The sequence below is a fragment of the Phlebotomus papatasi genome, chromosome 1 (assembly GCF_024763615.1).
Source record: "Phlebotomus papatasi isolate M1 chromosome 1, Ppap_2.1, whole genome shotgun sequence".
NCBI classification, from domain to species: Eukaryota; Metazoa; Arthropoda; class Insecta; order Diptera; family Psychodidae; genus Phlebotomus; species Phlebotomus papatasi.
In genome coordinates this window covers 14,572,284-14,588,906 of record NC_077222.1, presented here as the reverse complement: position 1 = coordinate 14,588,906, position 16,623 = coordinate 14,572,284, and the positions used below count along the sequence as shown (strand labels likewise).

Here is a 16,623-nt window from a genome sequence, read left to right as displayed (position 1 = left end):
ACACCAAGTATGTTCAAAAAATAAGGTGAATTTTTGTATCTGGAAAAACATTTATTTATTCATACAAAAGTAATCTCCTTTAGATATAAATACTTGTGCCTTACGTTCTCTCAATTCTGATAGGCGCTTTTTGATATGGCTTTGACAGCTTTGAGCTCTTCCATCAATGTATTCTTTGTCTCCTAAATCGTGCTAAAATACCATCTCTCGATGAGTCATTTAGTTCTGAAAGCAGTAATGAGTCCCTTGAAGTCAATTCCGGCAAAAGCGGTGGTAAAAGAATGGTTACGGCGTTTAATCAAAAAATCAGGAACAAAAACGGATGAATCCGAGCAAACTTCGCTGCCTCACGTTTCGTGTCAATTAACAAGAAAGAAATGGATGACATGATCTAACTGATAAACCAATGACCTCAACAAGTTCATTTGTACTTATTTCATAGATTTCTAACGTTCAGGACGAGCATAATCATTAACATATTTTATAGGCCTTTCGTAGCCTGTACCACTTATAAAAAAATTTTCCTCAAAATAGGCACCCTAAATACCAAAGTCAAGTTTATTTTTTGCATACAAAATTTAATACAGATTTTTGATCAATTTTTTCGTTAGCAAAAATTTGCCAAGAACACTAAATGGGTTTAACGTTTATATCTTTAAAAGCCTACCTAAAAATGCGAAATTACTGGTCATGTCAACATAAATTGAGAACATGAGTAGCATCATAACAAAAAAAAGGAAAATTAAGAATTAAATAGCCCTTAAAATTTGAGGATTCACCTTACATTTTGAATGTACCACATACACAATTAAAATTATCTCTTCATTTGTTCAGGGGAATCAAATATTTATAGCAGATAGTGAACGGAAAAATAGACTTCCTTTGATTTTTCCTATTTAATTGTTCACGACGTTTCGAGGAAAGGATGTCCTCTTAATCATGTTTTCTAATGTGGAGGAAAAATCACGTACAGCTGGTAAAATCTTCTGCTGCGTGAAGAATTGAACTTTTTTACAATTCTTCACTGCGAAGTTCACCATCCAATGGACAGAATTGTAAAAAGGTCCAAGTGCAGTGCAGTAGCAGATTTACGTGTACGTGATTTTTCCTCCACATTAGAAAATCCGATGAAGAGGATACCCATCCTCGAAACGTCGTGAATAATTAAAGAGAAAAATAAAAAAAAAGTCTATTTTTCCGTCCACTATCTGCTACAACCCATTAGACAGAAAATTCCTCCAAGTATTTATAATACTTCATGAATGCTTGCATTTACAAAATTCGAAGAAAATACTAAAAAATCTTACCTTTTGTGACAAATGTTCTTTCGTTAGTCATAGCTCGAAAAACTGTCAATTGGAGAAGCGTTGCAGCCAATGCAGTGAACCTCAAGATGTGATCCAATGCAGCTTGAAATTTACTACATTTGCTTAACTCGTTATATCAAAGGATAACTTCAGGATAACACAACTCAACTACCCAAAAGGAATTTCTGACGAAGTCCCTTCCATCGCCCAAGATTTATTTGTAAAGATGCGAAAGATCAAGAAACAAGAATTTTCAGGTTATGTAAAATTATTCGTCAATTGAAAATTTCGAACTTTATAGATTTGAAAACTTTAAATCAGTACCAAATATTTAATACTTGGTAAAATCTAAAGGTGATTTTTAATGTAACGTCCAGATGTAGATGGCGTGACATGTAGCTGTCAAAATCTTCGAAAAGTTTCATATCTGAATTGGATGATGCGTTACTTTGAAATTCGATATATCTCAATTTATTTCAGAAAAGTAATTTGGAAGAAAAGGGGTCCGTAGTCCGTAGTGCAATTGGTAAGAGCGTTCGACTCTTTCCAACTACATCAAAATGATAATCTGAAAACGTTCCATGTGTTGTAGATTTTTTTTCGAAGAGTTTAGTAGCCAAAGGGGCAAGTCATTCCGTACAGAAGTGGATCTTGAAAAATTCGAAAATCTAATTGAAGATCCAAAAAAGAGACTTTCTTATTTTTAGATAATTCCCCAAGGTGGCTGAGATACATATTGTTCGAATTTCAAAGTGCTCAAGTGTCAAAATGTGACGGTCTTCACATTGTTGTGAGGAAAAAACAGAACAACGACCCTTACTGTTCTTGTCCCATAATCACTGAGTAACTTTTTTGCGAGCTTTTTAGTGTGATATTTGATAAATTTTCCCCACCTTGTTCGAAAATTTAGTAAGAAAATTCGAAATTGAATTTGAATTCTTCGATCATCAACGACTTTTTGTGCAAATAAAGTTCCATTTACCTTTTATCCAAGACACTATTTGAGAATCAAAATCTACTTGTGTTTAGGCTCAGTGCAGAATTTCGAAATTCGGACAAAATGAAATTTTTAAATTTAAATGCTTTTCGCAAAGTGTCACTATCATTTTCCACGAGCGAAATACCGCAAAAGTCAACGATGCCAAAATAAACTCACAATCGAATAAACACTAAACCAATACACTTGTTTTTTTATTATATTAGCCAATAAATGTTATACATTCTGATTTTCTTATATTATATTAATAAAAATCGTCATTTGTAAATCTACAAAAAAAATCCTACAATTAATATCTAACAGCTACTTTTACAAAGGAAATCTTTTCGTATATATTTTTTTTGTTTTCAAGTAAAAATTACTACATGAGTAAGTGTACAAAAAAATTGTTGTCTAAGACAAGAAATCTCTACAGAATGCATTTAAAAATTAGAGAAAAATTATACACTAAATCGATATCCAACACCTCAATTTTACTCTATCAAGATAAAATTTGCACAATGAGTTAAATTAAAATTAAAAGAAGAAATAAAAAGAGTTTCTCGTGTTTCGCACCTTGGAAATTCGTGAAGTTGTGAGTTTTATGATCCCCTCTCTTGTCACCTAAATGCAATTTTTATTTGTACAGTGCAATAGATTTTGCTGTACGCTAATTTTGGTGCCGCTAAGCGGTTGTCCTCATTCCAGGGAGAAAGGTATCAATTGGGATGGGATTTTAGGTCATTTGGCTGTTGGGATCATCGAGGGCTTTAATGAGGTCAGCACCTTGGAGCATGAATTCACTGATTGGGGCATTTAGCTCATAATCCTGGTCACTGAGCTCGAGCAGGAGGGAAGGAATAGCCACATTGTCGGAATCAATGAGAGTTGAGAAGGAATTTTTCCGGATACTTCCATTGGACTTCTTTTCTTGAACTGTAGCCTGAAGGGTTCGCCAGATTTCCATGTCAGCTGGTGTCATGAGACTCTCAAAGCCCGCAACATCTTCCTCATATCCGGGTTTGTGCCTCTCATTCGTGGATGTGGCAGAGGAAGGCCCATTTCCGAAGGATCCGCCTCCAATCATTGGATTTGATACATTTGTCATCACATGCCGCATTTCCCGGAAATTTCCCGGCTTCAAGCCACCACCATCACCTCCATCTTCTGGTGAGGCAGCATCCGACCCTCTAGAGTCCATCTCAACATCCACTTCCATCTCATTCCTGCTTCTCAGTGATACAGAAGACTAGTGAAAGGGAATAGAAATGGCTTTGAATTTAATTGCGCTTCATGAGATAAAATATGCTTCATCCACTAAATCTTTATCGCCCATGTCAAGTCAAATGTCGAATGAGCACAAAAGGGAAATCTTTTGAACTCTCTGGTATTACATAAACCCAGCCACAGGCCCCCTTTTGAGGCGTAAATTTCCACAAAAGCATCTTCACAATATTTTTGTTTTTTCCTACTCAAAAATGACACAATTATTAGAAATATCTCAAAGAATTTCTTAATAAAATATTTCACAAAAATTATACAAAACTCATTAAAATAACACCTTACTAAAGATTCTCCTCCTCACCTAAAAACATAAAGAATAATTACAACACAAAGGAATATCAATGTCCTGTTTTAATTGAATCTCTTTCTCTTGTTTCCTTTTTCATGATAATTTTGGCGGAAAAGTTGAAGAGATGGATTTTCCACAGCTGAAATTGAGTCTTTCCCTCTTTCCCAGAATGACGATTCCGTGAATAATTGAAGAAATTTCCACGAAATCCCAAACAATTATCCCCGAAATGGGAAAAGATTGGCATTGAGTGAGTGAAAAAGCAACGAAATGCGAAGAATAACGTGAACTTGAGACTATTTCTGTGGCTCTTATCAGAGCTTTTCGCATTGATTAGATCGTGAAAATGCCTATCAGGGTATTTATAGAGAGTTTTAAAGGTCGATGAACGATATTTTGCGTCTAATTTTCTCCACGGGAAAAGGGATCTGGGAGCAAGGATGTTGGAACATGGCTCATTAAGGCAGCGGTAGTCGATAAAACTTTTAAAGTTGATGAGTTAATCAAGAACTTAATATAGTATAGTTGGCAGAAAATTTTAACTTATGAATACAGCAGTTGAAAAAGAATTAAAAAATAAAGCCATGACACTTTGGTCAGTATTTAAATAAATTTGGACACGAAAAGAAAATTTTATTAAAGAATTTATTCTCTGTATTTTCTAATTCTTAAAAATCTAATTTTATATTCGGAAAATACTCATTATATTTACATTATTTTAGAAAATATTCGCGATATTCTGTATATTCGAAAACTATGTGGAAAATCCGAAATATTCAGAATACTCGCAAAGTATTAGCAATATTCATAAAATATTCGTTATATTTAGAAAAAATTTACGATATTCACAAAATAATTTGCAATATTCAAGATATTTGCAGAATTTATTTCCTATAGGGGAAAGCGCGCTACCTTCGCACGATTTATGCTTCGCACAGACGCCTTTTTTAATTTGTTATAAATGATTTTGGTGCATTATAATATAGTATTTTAATAGATAGTCCAATGCCTCAAATTTTCAGAAAAGGGCTATGGTTGAAATCCATAAGGAACATAGAGAAAAAATTGAATTTTCCGAAGCTTGAGTCGTCCGAAGGTAGCGCGCTTTCTCCTATTGGCCTCTAATGTCCTTTGAATTTACCAATTTGACGAATTAAAGCCCTAATAGGGTATAAGGTAAAGTCAGGTAATTTCGAACCATTAATAATCTGAAGCATTCGAGATTTTTCTCACTATTTCAGATGAGCAAAGAGAAAACCAAGACCGCAAAATAGAAGAAAATGACGGTTCAGAAGAAAAGGAACAGTTTCGCGATCTCCTGCTTTTGCATCTCGGAAACAGTGAGATAGTCTCGGAATTCCAAATTGTAAATGATTCCAAAGTACCTCATGTTACCCTACACTGAGAAAAAAAAGAGGCTGCGATTAACTTCTTTTCGTCATAACTTTAACGGCGTTATCACACTTGCACATTAAAATTTTAATGTGATTCACATTAATTGTCGCTTGTGAGCGTCCAAATATGTTATTTGTGTCTTTCAGTCATTTAATATTTGGGCTTTTTTCTATTTATTGATAAAAAAGTGGACTTGGCCTGCAAAAATAAGTTTAAATTTACCTGAAGCATAAATATTTTTCACATTAAAAAATTAAAGAGAAAATCGCATTAATTTTTCGCATTAATGCTATAAATCAATTTATATTAAATTTTGCGGGCCAAGTCTGCCTTTTTATCAACAAATAGATCAAATTTTTAATATAAAATGATTCAAACACACAAATTACACATTTGGACTCTCACCAGCGACAATTAATGTGAATCATATTAAAATTTTAATGTGCAAGTGTGATAACACAGTTACACTTTTTGGGTGTAAAAATATATCAACATTTTTTAATATTAATTTTACACCTTTTTAAAGGTAAAATTAACATGAAAAAGGGTAACTTTAACCCCTAATACACCTAAAAAGCATAATATTTACACCGATTTCGGATCAATACTGCAGGGTAAAATAAACATTTCCGGAATGTTATTTTACCTTTTTCGGATTTCTCTCAGTGATTAATTTTTTGAACTTGCAATGGATTTTTAGGTAAGTTCTCTCTAATGTACCTTCGAATCGGTAAAGGAAAAACCTGAACCGCAGAGAGCTCTAAAATCGAGAAGGTTATTACTGAACAAGAGGATTAGCCCCTAAATGTTCCTTGAATTGACTGATTTGACAGTTTCCCCTACCCAAGATATAAGTCATAAATTTGTAAATCAGGTAATTTCAAACGGTTTACAATTTGGAACATTTGAGAGTTTCTCACTGTTTCAGATAGCGAAGAGAAAACGGAAGAACACGAAAGATAAAAAAAGACGATTAAGAAGAAAAGGAACAACTTTTATTCGTGATTATATGCTTTTGCATATGGACATGACGTTTCCTATGTTTCCCATGTGTTTCTAGCGTGCCGAAAAAACTTTTCAGTTTATTAGCTGTTTTCTGTCATTGTAGAATGAATTAGCAAAATATACAAATACAAAATAAAAGCCTATTTAATAACGAATACGCAACCAAAAACCCCAAATTGGCAACCTACGAAGTTTGGGAGATATCTCGTGAAATGTGTACGAAAACAGGGAAAAAAATACACTAAAACCGGTCGCATTTTTCAGAACTAATGTCACCCCCTGTCTAAAACAGTGGGAAAATCTCAGAATTCCAAATTGTAAATAGTTCCAAATTGCCTCATGGTACCCTAGTATAAAGAGTTCTTTTCTTAACCAATTTTCAATTAGTAAACAAAAAAAGAAACTACTAACCATTCAGAATTGTTTAACTTATTGATACTTTAGTTCTAGACCCTGGGATATATAAATATCTACTCTTGAGCGGTCCTTAGACTAGAAATTTAACCCAGTTTCCGGTCTGAAAATCCTGAATAGCAAAAAAATTATATAGATTTTTCAGAATCTAATGGATCACTTGCCTTTAGGAATTCAATCCATTCAATCGTAAGTCAATTTCTTCCGAATAATCTTGATTGATAAGAAATTATGGAAGTTTAGCCACATGGCTGATTCTTGATCTGAAGCCCGTATTAGACCTAGAACTTGGAGAACGATAACTCCCTCTTCCTTGATCAGATCATGACTTACCCCCCTGTCCACGAATATACTCTTTGCGGTCCTGGCAACTTTAAAATATTATATTAAGCGTTGCAATTTTAATAAAGGAATCGATTTTACAAACTAAAGTGCTAATTTACTGATCACAATTTTCAAATCGATTCATCAAAATTAGGCATTATATCGAAAACTTAGAGTTGATAGAATTGGAATCCCTGATGAAAATACTTGGTTTCTGCTGGATTTTTAAATACATATGAAGCATAAACGTTATGAATTATTTACCTGATGTCAAGCAGCTCAAATGCTACTAGTGACAATCTGGTGAACTTTAAACTTTCTGAAAAGTCTTAAGAGAATTTTTCATTCCTGCACTACTACTGAAGGGACTAAAGTTATTAGGAAAAGAATAGTAAAACGGGTGGCAAAGTGTCCCAGGTATAGCGGACTTCTCGAACTCGTGGCTTAGATGTTAAACCTTACACGTATTTTCGCGTGATATGCATTTTACCGATTCTCAACCGACTAAAAACGGATACATAAATTACTTAAAATAGTTTAAAGAGTAATAAAATAAATTTTCGAATAAAAATGAGTTAGCGGTTCGGAACTGATTGGAACCGGTTCAGTTTTTTCGAAAAACTGAAAGAAGATTGGGTGATCAACCCCAGTGAGAAGTCACGAACCTAAGGCTAATGAACAAGGGATCTGTTTGTTCTAGAAAGAATTGTGCGAGGGGCTAACAACTTCCTCTCCGTAAAAGCAGAATTGTTAGGAAAACTCGCAAGGAGCCTCCGATAAGACGGACTTCAGGACAGCGACCTATTCTACTCAGTCCTTCTAGTCAGTAAGTAAGAATTACTTACTAACTAAAAATAGATAAATAAGAAGAGTTATGTATGGAAAACCTTTGAATCTCAATTTTGAAATTGAAATATTAAATAAATAATATTAATATTACTCTGCAAATCTATGATTTTTTGCGAATCAATTAAATATTTTAAATGATTGAATCTTCTAAATTTGTCTTCTGGATGCAAGCTTTATTGGAAAATTAGGAAAACCGAATTGGTAGACAGACAGACAGAGCAAAATTTGTCTTTGTCGGGAATGTTACGCGCTGAAGACCACGTTGTTCAGATCCTAACTTCTTGTAAAAATCCTTCTTATCTTCGAACTGTACAGGAATTCTATAACAGTATGACAATGTCATATGACAAGTTTAATTTTTTTGTGTGGTAAATTAGGAAGAATTAATCTTAAATCCGAATGATAGCAGTCACTAAAAGCTTTATAGAGCTCATCGGAATGGCCATTCGATACTCACTGGGCTTTAATGTTGTGCTGCTTCTGAATTTACTTTAAGAAAAAATTGTCGTATGACATTGTCATAGTGTTACAGAATTCCCCTTCTGGAGGTTGAAACGGTTAAGACAGCGGTAAACGCACGAGATGGGGACTACCCAAATTTGATTAATAATACTGATTGAATGGAATTTAAAATTAAAAATGTAAAGAATTCAACAAAAAACTTCACAAAGGAATTTTTAAAGGAATTTGAAAGTCTACCGATTATCACGCTTTGGAGGTTACGTGATTTTAAACATAACCTTAATTTGAAGCCTTGCTTCTTATTTTCTTTAAATTGAAATAGGAGTAATAGCATCGAAATCAAGGACAGAAAGATAGGGTCAGAAATTGTTTACTAGATAAAGCTTAGTTGTAGCTACCAATCCATAAACATGCGTCTCTACAGGTTATGCTATTTTGAGGTTATATCATAACCTCAATTTGTCAAAAAAAAAGGAAATGACTCAGAATAATTCACTGAAATAATTTTCCAGCAAAAGGGAAAAAATAACATACTTTATCTGTTCACAGTGCAAAATTTCTGGGAAATGTGCCAAGAGGCTGGTGGAAAAGGAAAATTCTCAAGAATTAATTGTGATGAAATTTTTGCAGGCGAAGCTTTCTCTTTCCGCACGCAACTTTCTCCTCAAGGGAAAGTTATAAATCGAAGGAGAGAAATTCGAGTGAAATTTCGTGGAGAAATTTCTCCAATGACTTTCTGGGAGGGAAATTTCTAGGATGCTCATTGATGATGAGCCCCACTTTCGTTCTCCGTCAACATTTTCCCACCCGGTCTGGGGAATTTTCGAAAGGGAAAGCAACTCAATTTTCACTTGCGCAGAAAGAATGCTCCTGATAAGAGTTCTGCACAAGAGAATTTTTGCTCATTTTCGCATGAGCCTCTGTGGGAAAGGGATATTCTTTGCTTTTGATGAGGAAACTCTCCACTTCAGTTCAACTTTTCCGTGTTTTCTGCATATTTACCTGAGCTGAAAGGGATTCATTGAGAAAGAGACTCAATTAAATAAGACACAGTTTCTGTAAATGTTTCATCATTTATTTTATTGCATGTGTTTTGTCCATTAATGAATCATATTTTTATAGTGTCTAAAATTTCGTTACTTCATTAATCATTTTTCTTTATTAGTATTTCTGCTTTTATATCTCCACATTTAAATGCTAAAAGTGTATGAATTTACTCTTCATTCGTCTTTTCTTTATTTTCACTGACAAAAAAGCTTGAGGAAATTTTTGATATCTTGTTTACGTACGTTTAATTTTTTTGTTTATCAAAAGGATTAATTTATTAATGAACCATTTTCTTTTAATTATTTTCGAAAAATTGCAATTTTTAAATATTCGTTCCTTATTTTTTTCTTAAAAATCTTATTCACAATCAGTTCTTTCCCTCTAGTCTTTTCACCAATAGTTTTTCAATCTTTTATTTTCACAAATAACAGTACATTTTGAATGATTTTATTTATTAAAAAAAAAAGTTGAGAGAGCCAATTAAGAAATATATTCCTTCTTGTCCGATTTCATGCGTAGTTTGTGACTGATTTGTATAAAACATGATCGGATTATTTATTTTTTAGACAAATTCTCTCAAAAAAGTTGTACATTTTATAAAATCGTTTTTGTACATTTTAATTGTTTCTATGGACCTTTTTTATCTTTTGTTTTTGTATTTCTAAAATGCAAAAATAATTAGTAAATCTGTTCACTCTTCAATTATTTATAATCATTCCTATAAATTCATACGTACAGAATTTAAATATAGCGATGGGAACAAAGAAACTATTCAAGTTTAAAACTCGAATATTAATTTTACAGTTTAGCAAAGACACAAACCTCTTTCACCGTTTATAATAAATTTAAAACATTTTTTCTGCTTCTTGCTAAGACATTTTCATATAGAGAATTCTTATGAGAATTGCGTTACAACAGCATAAATTCGATAAACCTACAAGACTTTTATGGTCAGTGTGATTCTATTCCCGATTAGGGCATTAGGTGTGAGTCTCGGGTTATTACAACAATTTTAGAGTGAAATTTTTCATGACTTATTTTAAATTTTAAACAATGGATTTCTTGCCCAATGAACATCTTCCCAGATAATTGTTCTCCCAGATTTTTGATGATCTGAAGAAGATCCCATCCTGAATTGGAGCGTTGACTAATAAAATATTTCGAAGAACAAAACAAAATAGACTGAACTCGGACCTTGACTTGCCTATTTCAAAGGTGTTCCAATTCAAAGGAGTTTCCCTTCCCCTAGTTTAAACGTGTTAACCTTTTATATTGTTGTGGTTTCCTAAAGCTTCAAATAGACTCAAGCTGATCTTCGAAAAAAATTATCCCGAAAAATACGATCGTAAAGGATCAGTGTAAGTTAATTGAGTTATCCTGTACCTTGAGGATCGGCCTGAGTCTATTTGGTGCCAAGGATTAAAAATTGTAGATACAAGGAGATCCGTTTTGAAGGAAATTTTCGGAGCCGAAAAAAAGCTCGTGAACTCACTCCAGTCACACAGAAAATTTGCATACATACAGGAGATATCTTTGTTATAAAGATACGGAAACGCTTTGATGTATGCAAACCATTTTCAGCGCCTTTTTCGGTTTATTTTCATAACAAATGGTTCATAAGAAATGAATTTCAAATTTACCACATGAAAAATAAACATTTGCTTACATTTAGGAGAATTTCAAATATTACTTTATAAATAAGCTGCCAATAGTAGGCAATTCTTATCAAACTTTTTTAATCCGTTTTCACTTAAGCCGGAACTCCCTGTAATCACTCTTTAAAAGTCTAGAGATTTCAAAAATTTACTGTATTGAAGTCACACTGGTACTGATCAAAATCGTTCTCGCAGTTTCTGATGCTCCATTGAAAAGTCTCAGTCTCGGATCGTAAAGTGGTTTTCTGACTATAAGTTTAGCCCAGTTTTTTGAAAATCTCGAAATTCTATATAGGGTAAAGTGGTACAAGTTGGACAGTGGTGCAATTTAGACAGGGCTTTTTGTCTTGATAAATTTTGTATTTAGTATTTTTATTTGTATATTTTTAATGCTTTAATTTTATAATTTGGTTCCTTGTGCTTGAAAACAAATTTTGTACTGCATTTATCAAGAAAAAAGCCATGTCAAACTTGTACCGGCGAATTGTCCAACTTGTAACACTAATTCTAAATTATATCACTTTACCCTAGCAACCAATTTTATTGCTTTTTCAGCATCTAATAGATAACCATTCTTTGATAACCTAATTCTAAGTTACTTTTTTCCAAAAATCTTGATTGATAAGGAATTAGATCAGTTAAACCATATGGCTAATACGGGTTTCAGACCTAAGGCTTAGCTATATGGCTAAATTGCTCTCATTTCTTATCAAACGCGATTTTTTTTTTTTGGAAAATCTAACTTATGATCAAATATCTGGTGAAACGGATGAAGACCTCCTTTCGCTTCTTTCTATTTTTATTCGCTACAACGTTTCGGGAATATGATGTCCCATTCATCAGGCCTACAAAACGTTTCGAACAATCTGGTTACACTTTTTAACAAAATATTTTGTCATTTTCAAAGGAAACTTACACAGAATAATTAAAATTTGATCCCAGTGCAAGTCAAGTGTAACAATATATACCTTACGTGTTTCTTTCTTAATTATTTTATGTAAGTTTCCTTTGAAAATGTCAAAAAAAAAATTATTAAAAAGTGTAACCAGTAGGGGAATTCTGTAATTTTCATGGCAGTGTCACGCGTGAGTTCGAAACCTGACAATGCCATTCGAGCTTTTTTTGTCATATCATATGAGTTCGAAAATGCAATTCATTGAATTTTTAATGAAATCCCTTTACTTGATGATTTAACTTGATGATGATTTAACCTTTTACTTGCTGAAATGGCAATGTCACGGCTACAGAATCGCATTTTCGAAAAAGCTATCCTAAGATTCAAACCCGATTTGTCATATGGCATTGCCAAAGCGTTACAGAATTCCCCTCCAGATTGTTCGAAACGTTTTGTAGACCTGATGAAGAGGATATTATATTCCCGAAACGTTGTAGCGAATAAAAATAGAAAGAATCGAAAAGAAGTCTCCATCCGTTTCACCAGATATTGCACTTCACCAGACCGTACATAATCGGATTATTAGAGTTAAATAACCTATTAAGTTCTCAAAAAGTAAGAAAATTATTCGCTATGTGAGATTTTGAAGCCTTCGGGAACTGGCCTAAGCCTCTAGTCTGAAGACCGCTAAGTCTTAAGTCTAAAGCCCGTATAACGTTAGCAAATAAAGAGAGAATCACACCAAAAAGTTAATTAATCAAAATTCCAACTTGACGCTTTCTCAGTTATGAAATATTTAGTTCCATCGAATATTTAACTCCCTGTTGTCTTCTGATTGGCTAGATCTTGGAAACATTCAAAGTTTTAGCCAATCAGAGAAAGCAATGAGACTGAAATATTTTAAGCGATTAAAGGAGTTCATTTACCCTTATTTTCCAAAAAGAGTGAACAAATTTACTATTCGATTTCTGCACTGTATCCTATTGTCATCTAGAAAGTATTTAATGCATTTTCTTGCAAGAGGAAAAACCACAGCCAATAGAATACGAATAATTTTAATATGGCGGAATTATCCTGATATTCCATTAAGGCCGTTAATTTTCCTTTTTCCAAAAATGGACCAAATACCATTGGATTTTAATGTGAATGAGACATTTAGGGTCTTAAAAATGTTTCTATGGAAGCAACGAATTGAAATTAGATATGTTTTACTAGCCGTTTTTTTTTTAATTGTTTTTATTTTCTCGTAATAAAATTTAGTAATATATTTAATCTCCTAATCCTAAATCGGACTTGTTCTATACAAAAATTCATACCTCGATTTTTCGTTTTATTGCAGATGCTATTTTAAAAAATTTTCCATCTTCAATTGAAACAATAATATCAACGAATTTAGTTACTTTTCAATAAATATAGTGACGTCTCAATAAACAACTATGTACAAATGATTTTATTTTCTCTTCACAATTTTTTGCTGTCCCTCAGTGTCGTTTTACAGATAAAGATTCTCTTACTATTAAAATCAGTTTATTCTTTCAAAAAAACGAAATTCACTTTGCTATTTACAAGTTTGATCATCATACTCACTAAACATACAATTAAAGATTAGACTCATTTTTTATTACTTTACTTGTTTTCTATTTAATTTGTAATTATGTTATCAATTTAAATATAAAGAGAACACCGATAAGTAGATAAGAAATTTGAATCGTACTAAGTGCTCCTCGCGGCAATATTTCCTTCATGCATTCTCATCTACCCAGTCTAATGATAAAGTCATTTGAATGCGCTCTTCAATGACTTTCTTACCCATGTTCTGGGTTAGTTCCAGAAGAAGATTTCCACGGTTCTAAAGCCACAGTCTCAGTACTTTTCCTTTCTTCTTTACTATTTTCCCGTGGAATTGCAGCTTTCATCGCAATTTAACCACTAACACTTCAATTATGGTAATTTTAGCTCATGAGAAAGTGACACAAATTTCTTCTTTAGACGACATATTACACAGAATTTAAATTGATACAATATTCTTAAAATTTCTCCTTTCCCCTTCTCACGATTCGGCTACTATTAACTTTAATTATTAGTTGGTTTAATAAAATTGTTTTTTTTTTCACAAATATCGCTAGATTTGTTCTAATATTTTTCCTCATTTTTTTTTATTTATCTTCTGTAATGGTTTCGAAGTGTTTTCTTTTAAATTTATGATTTTTTTTGTTTAATTTTTGTTTTGTACCATCGGCGCTCGCATTACGCCACCTTCTACAGAGACACGAAAAACCTTTAAAAAGAAAAAAAATTCTCCTTTAAAAAACAAAAAACGTGAAAATTAGGACCCACTATCACAGTAAATATTTAAGCGGTTCCCATTTCATTTTTTTATTCTTTGTTAATTAGATTCCATCCGCTGCTAATTATGCCATTTTTGTCTCGACACCGCTGTCATATTTTTTTCTTGATGCTTACATCTCAATGTTATGAGATTGTTATCATAAATAAACATTATGTACGCAAATTCTATATTCAAAATACATTTTCTATGCGCTAAGTATCATTATACATGAATTCTTCTTTGAATTATCAAGTAGATTCAGAGCATCTTTTATATTCATCTCACTGGGATTCCTTAGCATAGGTTTCTCTTTGAAAATTGTGCATTGAAATTTTGATGAAGGCAATCAGAATCGTGATTACGAATTTTGTAAATTCAACCAAGTTTTCGGAAATTCGGAAAATTCCGAAAATTCGAATATTCGATGCAATTTTGCAATAAGAAAAAAATCAGCATAAGACCCTTTCTTTATCCTTTACAAAATATACATTAAATACTATTCGTTTCTAATTCAAATACAGCATTAGGGCTTTGAGTTAAAGCCTCGAATAACTTTTCGAACTTAACAGGCTTTCCAGCTATAATAAAAAATAAGGTTGATTAATCTTGAAAATTGAAAAAAAAACTTTTATTTGCGAGACTTCTGAAAACCGAAAAATTTCAATTTTAAAATAGATAAAGACAATTTCCGGAAAATTCGGCCAGAGAATAATTTTTCGAATAAAGAAGAAATAACTTTACGAACTTAAGAGCCTTCCGAGTACTATTTACAAAATGAGATTTATCAATTCTGAAAATTTAGAAAATCTTTTAAAAATCGGAAAATCTCGATTTTAAAATAAATAAAAAGAATTTTCTTAGAACTTGGGAAGTTATCGAATTAGTATTAAAGTTTACAGCCCTTAGAGCTGCAATTTAAAAATAAATGATTCATTTATTTTTAAACTGGAAAAAGCTTCTATTTACGATACTTCTGAAAACCGTGAGAGCTCGATTTATTTTATTTTAAATAAAGTTCAATTAATCTCGAACATTTAGATAAGTTGCACTTTTCTTTCTGAAAGTTTCTCAAAAGTCAGGCTTTTCAGCTCAAGATTCTCGAATATCTTGTTACCCGAACGTGGGATGACCACCAAATTTTCACTATTTGTAGATCTACGTCCTAGGAACAACATATCTCTCGGAGTAATATAATTCTAACTCGGCTTAGAATAGTATAAAATGCAGCCATCGAATTCTTCTGGGCAATTATGATCGATTAGACTTTCGAACTGAGCAAGATAAACTTTTAGAGCTTAGCAAACTTAAGAAAAACTTTCAAACTTGACTTAGGTGGCAAATTCGATAAAGCTTTAAAAGATCAGAAAGAGCTTTTTTTGCATTTCCTCATGGTAAATCGTAAGCTTAATTACTTTTTAATTGACTTTTGGAATCATATGTAACATAATTATAAATATCTAATGCCATTAAAAGGCTCATTTCAATCGCGTTCTCTAATTGACCTGAGCTTGAAAGCATTCATAGCTTTGGCTAGTCAGAGAACTAGATAGAAATAAGACAGTTAATAGAATTCAATATTCAATTAAATGTGGAATTTGAAATTAGACTCATAAAAAGAAGTTCAATAAATCGTGATAAGTTCTATAAAAGACAATCTTCCTATCTGCGAAAGCTTAACCAACGTAAACTTCTCTGAATAACATTCAGAGGAATTCCTTTTAGAAAGCCTGTCTCTTGATCAAAATCATAGGTATGTTGAATCTTTCGAATAATGAAAAACTTGTTTGTTAGAACTTTCTTTTTTAATTAAGTTCTCAAAGAAGTATAATAAAACAAAAGTTGTAAATAAAAAAAATAACTAAAAAGTTCCTCGGCTTAGGATACTTTTGTCGAAAGTCCCATCAACACATTTATCAATTGAAGATTTGAAACAAATTTAAAATAAACTTGTTTCAAAATTATTTCGAAATTAAAGTTTTGAAATATACGAAAGCGTGGAATAAAAAAAATTTAAGATTGGACAAACTTCGAACAAACTTGTTGAATTCAAATACCCGAAGCTTTATATTCATAGCCGGAGTTTCATACTGCAAAAGTGTCTTGGATTAAACGCAAATGGATCTCTATTTACCCGAAAAGTTATAGATGTTCGAAGAATTCAAAGCTAATTTCGAATTTTCAAGCCAAACTTCCACATAAGATAGGGAAAATTATATTAAAATAAGCCTTATCGCTTTGATTTTCCCATGCCAAAGAAGAAAAACAGATGAATTCTGGCGTTCGAAATTACTTCGAAATTCGAACAGAAAGTATTTTGGCCACGATGCGAACAAAACGAGAAGTAAAAATAACTTTTCTTTGGCTTTAGAAACAGATCTTTGAATTTTTTAAA

The 16,623-nt window shown here is 32.4% G+C and overlaps 1 protein-coding gene across 2 annotated transcripts in view; it reads right to left on the bottom strand.

The window, feature by feature from the left end:
* Positions 1 to 2,470: 2,470 nt before the first annotated feature.
* LOC129800049 (protein similar) overlaps positions 2,471 to 16,623 on the bottom strand; it is a 151,887-nt gene continuing 137,734 nt past the window's right edge. For both annotated transcript variants that reach the window (XM_055844410.1, XM_055844409.1), the window contains exon 11: positions 2,471 to 3,532. In XM_055844410.1, coding sequence (XP_055700385.1) covers positions 3,020 to 3,532 — 513 coding nt within the window. In that variant the 3' untranslated portion in view covers positions 2,471 to 3,019. The remainder of the gene's footprint in view (positions 3,533 to 16,623) is intronic.